We start from the raw sequence: 13920 nt of genomic DNA, 5'->3' as shown, positions 1-13920 counted from the left end.
AAGAGTCTCTGAGCTACAAGCACTCATGGCTGTGGAGCCCTTCATCATCTTCCATGCTGACAGGGTTTCCCTCAGGACTAAGTCATCCTTCATGCCAAAAGTGGTGTCCAGTGTGGCTCTCAACCAATCCATTCATTTGCCCACCTTTTTCCCTAACCCACAAAACAAGGGGGAAAGGATCCTGCACTCTCTAGATGTGCACAAACAGCTCGGATTCTATGTAGACAGCACTAAATCATTCAGAAAGTCTGATCAATTACTGGTTAGCTTTGCTGCAGGGGCAAAGGGCAAAGCCATCTCCAAACAAGCAATTTCCAAATGGATAGCACACTGCATCCATTTCTGTTGCAAGCAACATGGAAAACCACTCTCTAAGGGGGTCAGAACTCACTCCACCAGAGCAGCCTCCACCTCTGCAATTTTCCTAAGAGGAGTCCCCATCAGGGGCATTCTGGAGGCTGCCATCTGGACATCTGTTCACACTTACCACCTGCCTATCTTCTCCGAATCCAGGGCAGGCTTTGCCACTGCAGTCTTGCAGGGCATCCTAGCCAGCCCCTAGTCTCCTCGACTGTCTCCACCCTTTTCCTCTGCTTTAGGAATCAATCCAAATGTGATGACTGCAACAGTGAAACACTAAGAACATAGTACATTTGTGTAAACTTACCATAAATGTAGATGTTTGAGTGTATTCACTGTTGCAGTCCTGGTTTCCCTCCCCTCCATCCCCCTCTTCTTTCTTTCTTTCTCTCTCTGTCTCTACTTACAAGGAACATTTTGGTATTTACTTTCTACTGGTTGGGTTCTTCCACCATAACCTGGCTCCTGACAGGGCAAGAAAAACTGATGTAATGGTGTCGGCTGCCTTACTTTATACTACTGACGACCTGACGTCAGTCCTGAAGCGACAGCAACTGACACAGAAATACTAAGCTTCTGGTATTCGGGCCGGCCAAGGGCTACCCTGGCAGGGATAACCCAAATGTGATGACTGTAACAGTGAATACACTCGAACATCTACATTTATAGTAAGTGTACACAACTGTACTTTTCCTCTTTTTGATGCTTCCATGATGGCGTTCTGCTTGTTTTCTTCCCTTCTCACTCTATATTTTTGAGGTAATACGTGATCTGTTATTAGTTTAACTTTGAAACAGTACATCCTATTTATTCCTGGTATATCACATTAATTCTGTTAATAGTCCTGATTACAGCATTGATTTGTTTTACTAGTCTTATAGCATTATAGGGCTTCTTACTTTCTGTAATTTATTTCTTTCATCTATCTCAGTATGTCTATCCATCTCTGTTAAGTCACACAGCTGTTCCCTTAGATAATTTTCTTCTGGAATGAGAGAATCTTCTTTGCTTCCTGTGAGCCTTCTAAAGAAGGTTCTAGAACATCATCCTGTGACATATCCTCTTTAAGCATATCTGTTCCTTCGCCATATGGGGACCCATTGGCCCATCATGTTGCAGTATTATCCATATCCTCTTTAAATGTATCTGTTCCTTCACCATATGGGGACCCATTGGCCCATCATGTTGCAGTATTATCCATATCCTCTTTAAATATATCTATTCCTTCACCTTATGGGGGCCCATTGGCCCATCATGTTGCAGTATTATCCATATCCTCTTTAAATATATCTGTTCCTTCACCATATGGGGACCCATTGGCCCATCATGTTGCAGTATTATCCATATCCTCTTTAAATGTATCTGTTCCTTCACCATACGGGGACCCATTGGCCCATCATGTTGCAGTACTATCCATATCCCCTTTAAATGTATCTGTTCCTTCACCATATGGGGACCCATTGGCCCATCATGTTGCAGTATTATCCGTATCCTCTTTAAATGTATCTGTTCCTTCACCATATGGGGACCCATTGGCCCATCATGTTGCAGTATTATCTGTGTCAGGGTTGTTGCTGTTTCATGCTCCTTCCCTTGGTGTACAACTTCAGCTGGGGCTTCCTGTGGGTCTCTTAAAGAAGGACCAGAAAACTGGTCTGTAGCAAATCCTCTTCCGATGCATCCCCCTCCATTTGATGCTCCTTTATCTGAAGGGACCCCATTGTTCCATCACATTGTGAAGTTACCTCTGTTGGAGTTTCCACACTAAACCTTTCACTTCATATAGTCCATCACTTCAGTTTCCATTTGTTTAATTTTTACTTCATGAATTATCTGTTCTGCATTGCTTGTTTGTGATCTTATTTTTTGTATTATGAATTTTTCTGTGTCCAAAAGCATTTGCCTGTTTTTTTTTCTCTTGAAATATATTTGGAGCTTCATTTTCTGTGTTGATTTGTTTAGCTTACTTATTTGCGTATATATTACACCATATCAGATCTCTTTTTCTTTTCTGTGTCCATGTTTCTTTTTATATCTTTCAAAAAATATCTGTTTTGTTGTTATATTATAACTTTCTTTGTCCCTTCCTTTTTTTCTGGCGGCCCACTGTTTCTTTGTCCATGTAATGTTTTTTGTTGATCTGTTGTGTTAAGGAAGCTGAATTAGTAGCTTTTGACAGTTTTTCTCTTTCCTCTTTCTTATTTTTGTTAAATCTCCAATGGAAATATTGGGATTTTTGAATAGTAGAGATGAAATAATTTCTTCCTTATTCTCAGCAGAACAGCTAGTCATATTTCTGGCTTTTTCTTGGCTTCTCAGTTTTTATGGACTAATTTTTCCTTCTACCACTGTGGGCTCACCCTACCCCTGAGTGTCGTGTAACCCTGTGATGGGAATGTGTCCATGCTCTGAGCAAACAACGCTGCCTTTTTCCCAGTCCTGGCACCAGTACATAAACCAGAATTGGGCAGTTTTTTATCCTAGGACCTGTGCAGCCAGTCTTCTTTCTTATTCTTGACGTTCTTCATAACATGGCAAATACAGTTTATGCATTAGTATCATCTTGGTGAAATTTTGTAAAAAGCGGGTCCACCACCTTGAGGTACTCGTTCAGATTAATTAATTTGCAGCATTTCAGTGATGCTACTCTCAGTTTCTTGCTGATTTCCTCTCTCTTCAGATCCTGTTACATCTCTTTTATGCCTCTCAAGATGTTGCTGTCCAAGTCATTCACTCCCACATGGACCATAACCCTGTAGTCATACATGTCTGGTAAAATGATCTTTAGAACCCTTTTGAGGTCAGAGATCTTAGCACCTGAAAGATGAGTCCCCTTTACTCTTTCTCCAGCCTAGTGGGCATAGTGTCTAAATCACCTGTCACTACATTTTTATTAGCACAGTGGTTTAGACGAATAGATTTAAAGTTGTTTGACTCTTGGTGACTCTGTTAAAAGTACACATGAAAGGGAATAAGGTGTTGGAGTTATACTGAGACATTGTCTTCCTAGAGTTTTACAGTCTCATCATAAGATATTTTAATGTGATTTTGTCCAAGTTGTGGAGGAAGTATTTTCTGTTCATAGTACATGTTTATTGTGGTAGGAAGCATTGCCGATTTGTCTGAGAGGTGGAAGTATTTGTGTTGAGTAGGAGTTTGTGAGTGAGAATAAGATGGTTACTGCACTGCCTGACAATAACCAGGGCTAAGAGGCTGGCAACAGAAGGGAGACAAGTGAACTGACCTGTTTTTGTTTCCAGTGATGTGGGGAATTTAGTTAAGAATTGCATAGATTTAAACTATATTTACTTACGTGTGCTAGATTATGGAAGGAAAGCCGTTGCCTTATGGAGGGATATACTGATTACACAGAATAACTCATTGTAGCTAAAAGAGACTATTTAAGAAGGAACTCCCACTCGGTGATGTTAATTAGTAGTAGAAAGTAATGAAGATTATAGATATGGAGTGGTCATGGCTTGTGCCTTTCTGTGCAAACAACCGGGGCTTATTCGATAAGATAGCAACTGTGAACTTACGAGCGGTGTAGGGCAACTACGGTTTGCTTGAAAGAGAAGTCAGTAATCTGAGTGCACATTGTGGCCCATTGCACAACTACGGGCAGTTGTGGGCCCTTGTAAGTTCCATTAGTAGCTCTGACTAAACGGGTCTATATTAGAACATCAATGTTTCAGAACATCGAATGTTCTAATATCGAACCCTATTCAGCAAACGCTGAAAATAGCAAAGTTGCAGAAAACTGAATTTTTTCCCAGGGAAAGAATTTGGTTGTCCATTTCTGTCGCTTCGCTATTTTCAGTGCTGTGGTGGAACGTTACAGGTCGGGTTCAGGTAAGTGTGCGATTGTGTGGAAGTGAGGGTTAGGGCAGGTTAGGTGAGTTAGGGTTAGGGCGCGGGTCAGGTAAGTGTGCGATTGTGTGGACGTGAGGGTTAGGGCGGGGTAGGTGAGTTAGGGTTAAGGTGCAGGTGAAGTGAGTGTGCGATAGTGACGGACCTTAGGGTTAGGGTTTGGGTTATGGTAAGTGGATAGTTAGTGGTGTATGTACAGTTTAGTGTAGGGTTAGATGTAAGATTTTAGGTGTATGTGTATGGTTTGCTGTTTGTTTGGTGTGCTTGTGTTGTGTGTATGTGTTTCGGAACAGCACATTTTTTCCCTAGGAAAAAAGTCACTGTTCTGAATGTTCGATGTAGTCAGTGTTCGCTGAATTGGGTGTGATATTAGAACATTCAAAGTTCTGACACTTCGATATTCTGATATAGACCCGACTAAACAGAGTCTGGGAGAGGGAGCTATGAGGGCAGACGTAGGTCAAGACACATGCATTTGTGAAGTGCACATCACTACAGCGTGGTGCTGAGTGCCGCAGCATGCTAAACTGCACTTAAATGCAAGAGACAGCTCTGTAAACCACACCATCCAGTATCGACACACTGGATGTTGTCACAAGTCTAGAACCACCACATAAAAAAAAAAAAAAAAACCCAGTAATTTAAATTCAAAGTAAGAGCACCAAAATCAACTGGAAATAGTGCAACTTGTCTTATTATGCTCAATATTAAGCAAAGTCAAGCAGAAGTCCCTTACCCGGGTAATCCTGGCTGGGTTAGGGAGGTTATTCAGAAGGGTGAAACTTACAGTTCAGGGCTTTACCTCCTTTTGAGAAGAAAATAATCAGAACCATCTAGTAGTCTCAGAGCTGCAGCACTGGTAGTTTCTACACAGTGCATTTCCTAGTCGCAAAGAAAGATGGCCTTTGAGGACTGTTTCAGATCTGTTTCAGCTAAACAAATACATAAGGCTGCCAAGTTCCGAATGCTAACCCGTCAGTCTGTATAACCACTTTGATCCCAAGGATAATCACAATAACCTTGGACTTGAAAAATTCCTTTCTACACATTCCCAGCCTCACAGATTTTCCACATTCCCAGCCTCACAGAGTGCAGGTAGTACCTAAGATTCACATTGACTGTTACCATCTTTGCAAGCCAGCTGTGTTAGTATGACAGCTAGGTGTCACTGAGTTTGCAGCTCTGGGTGTTTTTCATTTCCTCAGCCCTAAAAGTGATCATAGACAAATGAAACAGGACCAGTATCTGCAGCTGCAAGTTGAGGATGGATCAAAAAGTCTTCATATTCCTTGCACAAAAGTAGATCTGTGTGCAGTGGAAAAAGCTATTAGAGCCTCTGACATTAAGATAGGGCCCACTTATTTCTGAGTTGTGCCACTGATTTTACATTTTCTTATATTTAGTTTGAAATTGTGCTGCTGTCTAAATCTGTTCAACAGCTACATCAGTCTCTCGTCCTGTTCTTGTGTCTGATCAGATGCTAATAGGTCATTAGGTGTGTTCACACCATCTTCCAAGCCTTAATTTTCTTAACATTAGCTTTTTGGCACACCTTAAGTGTTACTGAAATGCCCACAATAAATGTAAGGAAACTGTACCTTCCTAATGGCCTGTTAAATGCATTCAATCTGGAGAGTTCATTTTTTCGCAACTATTTGCCAGAAACCCTGGCTTACAGTATTGCTGAAAGAAATGAGCATGTATCATTCACGAAACATCTTTAGCCATAAGCAGTGCATAATGCTTTCTGTTAAATCACTTTGTTCCAGTTGTGCAGATGCTGGTCAGTGTAACTCTTGTCTTTGTTCACTTCATTGACTTTACCACTCCTCTACTCTGGTAGCAGTAATTGCAGTTTTAATGTCACAAGGCTTTCCATGTGCTTTCCCCTTCCTTTTCAGCTGTAGTGTTATGGATATTATCACTGGGGGGAGGGGGGTATTTTGACTTGTTCTGCTGAACATTATGCTATTGACTGCAAATATATTGTTTTGGTCACATATTTTACCACTTCTTGACACAGTGCCATGTCAGACATCTTAATATGTAACACAGAGACAGCAGAAGTGAACTAAAGACCATGAGGTCAAAACTGCAACTGACTTGTCTAGAGCCTGTGTTTGACATGGTATATAAGTCACTGTAATGAGCTTAGTAGTGTTTAACGGTATGGGCGGCACAGTGGTGTAGTGGTTAGCATTGTCGCCTCACAGCAACAGGTCCTCTGGTTCACTTCTCGTCTGGGGTGCCTTCTGTGTCGAGTCTACATGTCCACCCTGCGTTTTCGTGCATTTCCTCTGGGTGCTCCAGTTTCCTCCCACATTCCAAAGACATGCAGTAGGTGGATTGGACATTCTAAATTAGCTTTAGGTGTGTGTGTGGTACACCCCCTGAGGAGTGTCGGGCCTTGGACTAGCAACCTGAGCCCGTAAAGCCCGTAACTGCTACAGAAACAATGAGCACTGAAAGGTGCTCGTTGCTCGATGTACCACATGGTGTGTAAACAAGAAAGAGAGAGAGATTTAATGCTTTGTGCCTCATAACTAAAAGGAAACCCATATTGACAGAAATGCTGATTCTGTCATTGAGTTGTAACTGTTAAGTATTTTTTTTTCTTACTGGGCATCTTTGCAAACTCATCATCATCCAATTTTTAAAGGAGGCAAAGAATGATGTTTACCGAATGAGGCGAAATTAACTCAGAGCAGTAGGAATTTATTTTTCTTATACTTTTTTTGTGTATTTATGTTTGGTCCCAGATCTTCAGGAACAATTGAGTTTTACCAAGCAGCCATTGATCCCAGCTTTTCTGCACATTTGTTAGTATCTCGTATCACCCCTTGGGGGTTTGTACCCTTTCTAAGGGAAATGAACCTTGACCTAGTCCATGGCATAGTTGAGAGTCTCCATATGGCTTATTAGCATTATAGTTGGGAGCAAAATGCCCCATTCTTCCTGAGCTGGAAGCTTCTGTATTTAAGGATCCTCATTGATCTTCAGCATTCATCTGAGGTGCCTCTAGAACATATAGATGGGTTCTTGTTTTATTTCACTGTACTGTAGAGTGTAGACAATGTACTATATTTCATTACTAGTACTGGAACTTAACCAAAGTGCATTGTTTTATGTTGCAATATCCTGTTGACGCTTATGTCCTTCTAGCAGTGGGTATCTTAAAGACCAGCTTGTGGCCTGCTCACCCACTGACTATTCCACTCGATGAATGTTGATGTGAAGTAGGAAGTAGAAGACCTTATTGTATTAATCTTTATGTTAGATGTTTTCTTCTAATTTGTAAATCTTTATTCATTCAGATGTAGAAGAATGCTTGGACATGCAGCAGGATAAACATTTAGAAGGTGAAGAAGCTCTTTTTCAGCGCATCAAGCAAGCGGAAGACAGAGCAGAGCAAGCAGAAGCTGCACTGGCCAGAGCTGTTGAAGATCTTCAGAAAATGAGGTCAGTATAGTCCTCAGATTAGCAGCTGAGGCTGGAGGTGCCAGTGTTATTTTTGTGATTTCCCTTTTTATAATTGGCTGAAAATAGAGACTATGTTCATACGTTTATAGGTCCATAAGTGTGTTCTAGGCTTCCAACCACAAGGGCCTTTTTAAGCCCTGCCATGCATCCCAAATCTCTGAAAAGTTCTGCTACCCTTGATAAGTGTAAGCAGGGGCCTGCAAGAAGAAATGCTTACAGACGCCTGTGTCATTAGAGACATATGTGCCAAATCTGGGATGAATTTACTGTTCCCCATCCAAATGTCCAGGCTACACTTGAACTGGGTTAGGGAGTTGCTTTACATACCTGTCTCTCCAGGAGGTCCTGTTTATATCACAGGCAAGGTTTAAGTCTTTAGAATGGGTAATTTTTGTGCTCTTTGTTTTGTGGATATGCAGGAGGTCCACCAGAGTGGGTTCTGATGATGCCTTGTATGCCAGGCATAGATCTCCCATTAACTGCCTGTAGGAGACAAAATATAGGAATAAGGCCTTGAGATGGTCTGCATAGGGCATGTTACTTACACCCTGTATTCTTTTAGCGAGGAACCTCTGTGGGCATTCCAATTGTTGGATGTGCCTGGTTAGGTACATACCAAAGGGGGGCATTGTACTTAATGAATGAATGCCAGATACAGTGCAAACATGACCTCCTTGGACCTAGAAGCCATATCTTTGATATAAGTTGCACAACATAGACTAATAATCCTCACTGCTTTCGACATGTTACGGTCAAAGGCTAGATTACTGTCTGTGTGCATCTCCAAGTCCCTGACTTATAGGGTAAACTCTTAGGGATGTGTTGTCAGTATGATAGTTAGCAGGGGTGGATGACTTCTTGAGGGATACTATGATGCATTTCTTGGCATTTAGTTTTAGTCCATGGTTCTGACACGTCTGTGTCAGCCCTTCCTGGAGAACATTTGTGCTGTTGGGAGATTGTGTGAATGCTACTAATTTGCAGGCAACTGCAAATGTAGTCATCCAGAGGCTATTGACATTGGCCTTGACTTCAGAGAAGTAAATGCCAAAAAAGAGCGGTCACAGAACCAATCTCTGAGGGAATCCACTTTTAACTGGCCTCTCTATAGAGGTGGACTCCCCAGTTGTAACTTGCTAGGTCCTGTCTGTGAGCTGGCTGGCTATCCCTGCTTGACATGAGGGTTTATACATAACCTTTTGAGTTTGTCAGCAATGCTTGAGTGGGGTGTTGTGCAGGATGCATTCGCCAGGTCAAGGTAGGCAGTGTGAACCATTTTGCCCTCATTCATTGCTTTGCTGACCTTCTTATAGAGACCTGCCATTGACAAAACTAAACTGGGTTGGGTCCAGTGTCTGGCAGTTTCCTATGTCATTATTGATCATTTCCATAATAACTCTTTCCATGGCTTTGCATATGATACTAGTGACACTTATGGGTCTGTAGTTTACCGGGTTTGTAGAGGGCCCACCTTTATGCAGAGGGATGACTGTTGTTCTCCATTCATGAGGCACGAAACTTGTTTGGAGGCTGCAGTTAAATAGCAATTCTAGAGGGCCTGATAGGTCATGTTTCATGCTATGTGTAAGGCATCCAGGGATATTGTCTGGGCCCATTGATGCATTGTTCCTGGCCTTAGAACATTAAGGACCTGCTCCCTAGTGATAGCAGGGGGAGTTTTGTTTGATGGTATTTCCCGAGGGAAGGTTGATGGGGAGAGAGGGGTAAAGTTGGAGCTGAATTTGTTGGCCAGTAGGTTTGCTATATCTTCTAGCTTAGTATTGGTGGCTCCATTTACAGTGTGCTCTGTATACAATTGTGTATTGCCTTTGCAGTTGTGGACATAGCTAAAGAATGCCTAGTGGTTGTCCTTGGCCTGGGAGGCCAACTTTACTTCAAATCTGGCTTTGGTAGACTTTGTCTTCTGAGTTTGTTTAGTTTGAGAGTGGTTTTATCCCACTGGGTGTTGTACTTCCTAATTTTTGCCATGGTTTTCTTCCTTCAGTTATGCAGCCTATTGATGTTGTGATTCTACCAGGGTGGTTTGTGTACTTCTTCCTGCTGGGTACAGCTGTCTGTATTCATCTATTAACATGACTTTATAAGGTTTCTTTGAACAGCTTTGCAAAGGCAACAGTGTCTGCAGGGTTTATGCCGGCTTGAAATTTTGCTAGGTTATCAGTTAACAGTAAAAAGTTAGTCTTAGAATAGTTCCTGAATATTCTGGGGTTAGATGGGGTTCCAGGTTTTATTTTTACTTCAGTGGAGACCCTTTTGTGTTCTGACCTTACCAGAGATGATGCTACACTAGGGGTTTTGCAGCACTCTCCCATATTAATCAGGACCAGATCCAGTGTGTTTGCACCCTTGGTCAGTGTATTGACAATCTGGTCCAGGGAGTTTCTGTTTACAAAATCCAGGAATCTCTGTGCCTGTATGTTTTGGTGTCCTATATGATTCCCAGTTAATAGTGGGATAATTAAAGTCACCCATGAATATGATATTGGGTTGGAAGGTGAGTGTTTCAAATAAGTTTAAATACATGGTATAAGTTTCCTGGGTCATATTGACCAGATTTAAGGTATCTTTATTTTTGATGTAAATCAAGGTACCTCCATCTTTAGTCCCAGTCTGTGTAGTAGCTAGTTTAAATGTCTGAAAGGCATTTGTAACCTGCCACTGCTGGTGTGCTGTATATGGCTTTAAACCATATCATAGTGACAACACAAACATCAACATTCTGTATGGTTAGGAGAACTTGTAGGGAGTGGTATTTATTTATTAGACTCCTCGCATTGAGCAGTAATACCTTTAGATTTTCTTGGTTTTGATTTGCTGTGTCAGAAGTACTTTCAGTTTGGTGTTGCCTAAAAAGGCACAGTGGGGGGAGGTCAGTGTTTTAGCTAATATTCAAAAGCTCAGAGGGCAGAGGTACAGACCATCTTTGGCAAAGCAGCGTGGTCTGTTGACCCTCTCCTTCCATGTTGACAAATATTGCAAGCCCTTAGAGTGACACCAGAAACTAAGCCAATTATTAAAGTCAATTGTCTTCTGTCTGTATTGTGGCATCATCCTTAGAGAAGGTAGAATGCTGCTCAGTGCCAGGCTCATACCTGCTGGTATTGTGGCATCATCCTTGGAGATGGTAGAATGCTGCTCAGTGCCAGGCTCGTACCTGCTAGTATTATGGTATCATCCTTGTAGATGGTAGGATGCTGCTCAGTGCTAGGCTCGTACCTGCTGATATTGTAGCGTCGTCCTTGGAGATGGTAAAATGCTGCTCAATGGTGGGCTTATCCCAACTTGGGACACACATTCCAAGACCTGCATAATGGATCTCTCTTCATAGAGTCTAGGGAGGCATGTCTCAGGTCATTTACAACCACATAGAGTATGGCTGAGTCATACTGGTACTTGTGGTCCAGTGACCTGAGCACATGCGTGCTGTGGTGGATTTTGGCCCCTGGTAAGCAACTGACCATGACTTTCTCCTTACTCAGCCTGATGAGAGGGACATCAGTGTGTCTGCAATGGAGTCTGCAGTGACCAGACTGTTAGATTGTTTAGTGGCTTGCCTTATGGGCTTAGAAGTAGAGGCTCCATGAGGTGTGGCTGTATGTGTTGATGTGGGTGTTGTTTTGAAAGAGTGCATTCAGGGCTGCTGATGGGTATTTGTTATGTGTACTTCATCTTTGAAGTCTTTGGGTTTTAAGACGGGTACATTTAAGCAGCTTAGCATATATGTGGATCAGTTTGTCTGTTTTAAACTGTGTGTGATGGGTGTGCAGCATGTGTACTACTGACAACCTGATTGCCATTAGGAGTGGTTTTATGTGAGAGATTTGCTTCCAGTGACATTTTGTAAGTAAATCTCTCATGTACAAGATCAGTTTTGTTTGAGAATTAACTGGTTACCAGTAAACATGAGGCATTTTCTGTATTACCTCAGGATGGCCATTTCCAACAAGCTGGTTACAGAGATAGTGGGAAAGTTTATATCTATAGCAACAAGCCCTTTTTAATTGATTTAGACTGAAGTAATGATGGGAGTATCTGGTTTGCAACTCTGGGGGTAGTGCTTGTTACTGCAAGCTAGTTGCCCTGTGAACAACTAGGTATTGGTGAAATTTCAAGGGTGCTTTTACAGGAAAAATGTCACCTCGAGATGTCTGTGTCTATAAAGGCCACTGGCAAACACTTGAAGGGAAACTATTAAGTAGACCCAGTTAATTTATGGAGGAAGTATGTAAGGCGATGGCTTTATATTAAACTTGAGGGGAAACTAATAAGTAGACCCTGCTAGTTTATGGATGAAGTATGTAAGGAGATGGCCTTATATTAAACTTGAAGGGAAACTAATAAGTAGATCCAGTTTGTTTATGGATGAAGTATGTAAGGAGATGGCCTTATATTAAACTTGAAGGGAAACTCATAAGTAGACCCAGTTAGTTTATGGATGAAGTATGCAAGGAGATGGCCTTATATTAAACTTGAAGGGAAACTAATAAGTAGACCCTGTTAGTTTATGGATGAAGTATGTAAGGAGATGGCCTTATATTAAACTTGAAGGGAAACTAATAAGTAGACCCTGTTAGTTTATGGATGAAGTTTGTAAGGAGATGGCCTTATATTAAACTTGAAGGGAAACTAATAAGTAGACCCGGTTAGTTTATAGGGAGATGGCCTTATGTTAGGTAGGGAGATGGCCTTATGTTAGGTAGGGAGATGGCCTTATATTATGTAAGGAGACTGCCTTATATTATGTAAGGAGACTGCCTTATATTATGTAAGGAGACTGCCTTATATTATGTAAGGAGACTGCCTTATATTATGTAGGGAGACGGCCTTATATTATGTAGGGAGACGGCCTTATATTATGTAGGGAGACGGCCTTATATTATGTAGGGAGACGGCCTTATGTTAGGTAGGGAGACGGCCTTATATTAGGTAGGGAGATGCCCTTATATTAGGTTAGACAGCAGCAAATCGAGCAGCACTTACTGAAAAAAGGAATTAGCTTTGTCAAGAATGATGAAAAGAAGGGATTTGCCTGAATGGCTACAGCCTGGCTACTACTAATGTTTCTTTTTCTTGGAGGAGGATCATCCAGCATTTAGATGTTAAGAACAGAGATTGCCCCCTCCCAGGTCTCCCAGCTTGACAGTGTTCCCATTTTGGACCTTTGATCCAATGGATATATATGTAATAAGAGAAACAGTTCTTACAGAAGGTACTAGGATCATAAAACATAATTCCTGAAAGCAACAGTGTCAGTTATGTTGGAACATGTTATATTTACAGCTTTATTTGCCAAATGGCTTAGCAAGTTTACAATAAAAATGTAGCAGACATGAATCATTTATTAAAGGGGGGACTGGCATGCTAAGGAAAATAAGTGTATGGCCACATCTGCAGCTTTTTCCCTCAGATAGTAGAATGATCAGAATAGCTGAGGTAAGACATCATTAACTATTGTTAAAATTATTGATCTGAAGTAGTTTACTTCATTTGATCTTCAACCTGTGTGTCTTCGGATCCATATTAGATCTGACACGGCCGCTTTTTCCAGCTACGGCTCTGAGCTCTATGTTCCTCCCCTTACCCATAATGCCCCTGTCTCTCTTCTCCATTCAGATCTCATTTGGCACCTGAGAGGAAGCAGCGTGGTCCAAGCTCCATTGCAGTTTACAGCATAAAAAATTCTAATTTTTGATACCTGTCTAGCTACCGTCTTGTTTCTAACCTTTTCTGTACCTTCATGGGTTTATCGTAATTGTTTTCTGGTAGGCTTTTCTATCCTCCTCCCCTCTTTTCTTTCTTGGGATTGTGTCTGTCTGTCTGTCTGCCTGTCTGTCTGTCTGGGTAAGGCATGGCGAACACCCCAAAGCCTGGGTTCAAGCGATGCACAGAATGTGGCCACACTGTGTGTGGTTTGTTTGGAGGTGGCTCACCTCCAGTCCCCCTGTCCTATTTGCGCTGGGTTTAACCCCAGAGCTCTTAAGGACAGGTGGGACAAACTTATTGTGAAGGGCTTGTTGCCCTCCACTGCTGGGATGGATGTCCCACCTTCTCCTGCCAAGAAAGTAGCAGGTGCTGCTTCGTCTTCCCCTTTCTCAGCTTCTGGGACTCACCCTCCCACCAAGAGGCCCTGGGAGGGGGATAAGGCGAAGGACTGGCCTCAAGTGCTCTTCTGACTGCTCATCTGAGGCT

General features: G+C 42.0%; 1 protein-coding gene across 2 annotated transcripts in view; it reads left to right on the top strand.

Moving 5' to 3' along the window:
- Positions 1-13920, top strand: part of PRMT3 (protein arginine methyltransferase 3) — a 2672092-nt gene that overhangs the window by 308868 nt on the left and 2349304 nt on the right. For both annotated transcript variants that reach the window (XM_044082552.1, XM_044082550.1), the window contains exon 6: positions 7545-7689. In XM_044082552.1, coding sequence (XP_043938487.1) covers positions 7545-7689 — 145 coding nt within the window. The remainder of the gene's footprint in view (positions 1-7544; positions 7690-13920) is intronic.

This window comes from Protopterus annectens, chromosome 9.part0 (genome assembly GCF_019279795.1).
Source record: "Protopterus annectens isolate FY-2018-M chromosome 9.part0, PAN1.0, whole genome shotgun sequence".
NCBI lineage: Eukaryota > Metazoa > Chordata > Ceratodontiformes > Protopteridae > Protopterus > Protopterus annectens.
This window is presented reverse-complemented; position numbering and strand designations above follow the sequence as displayed.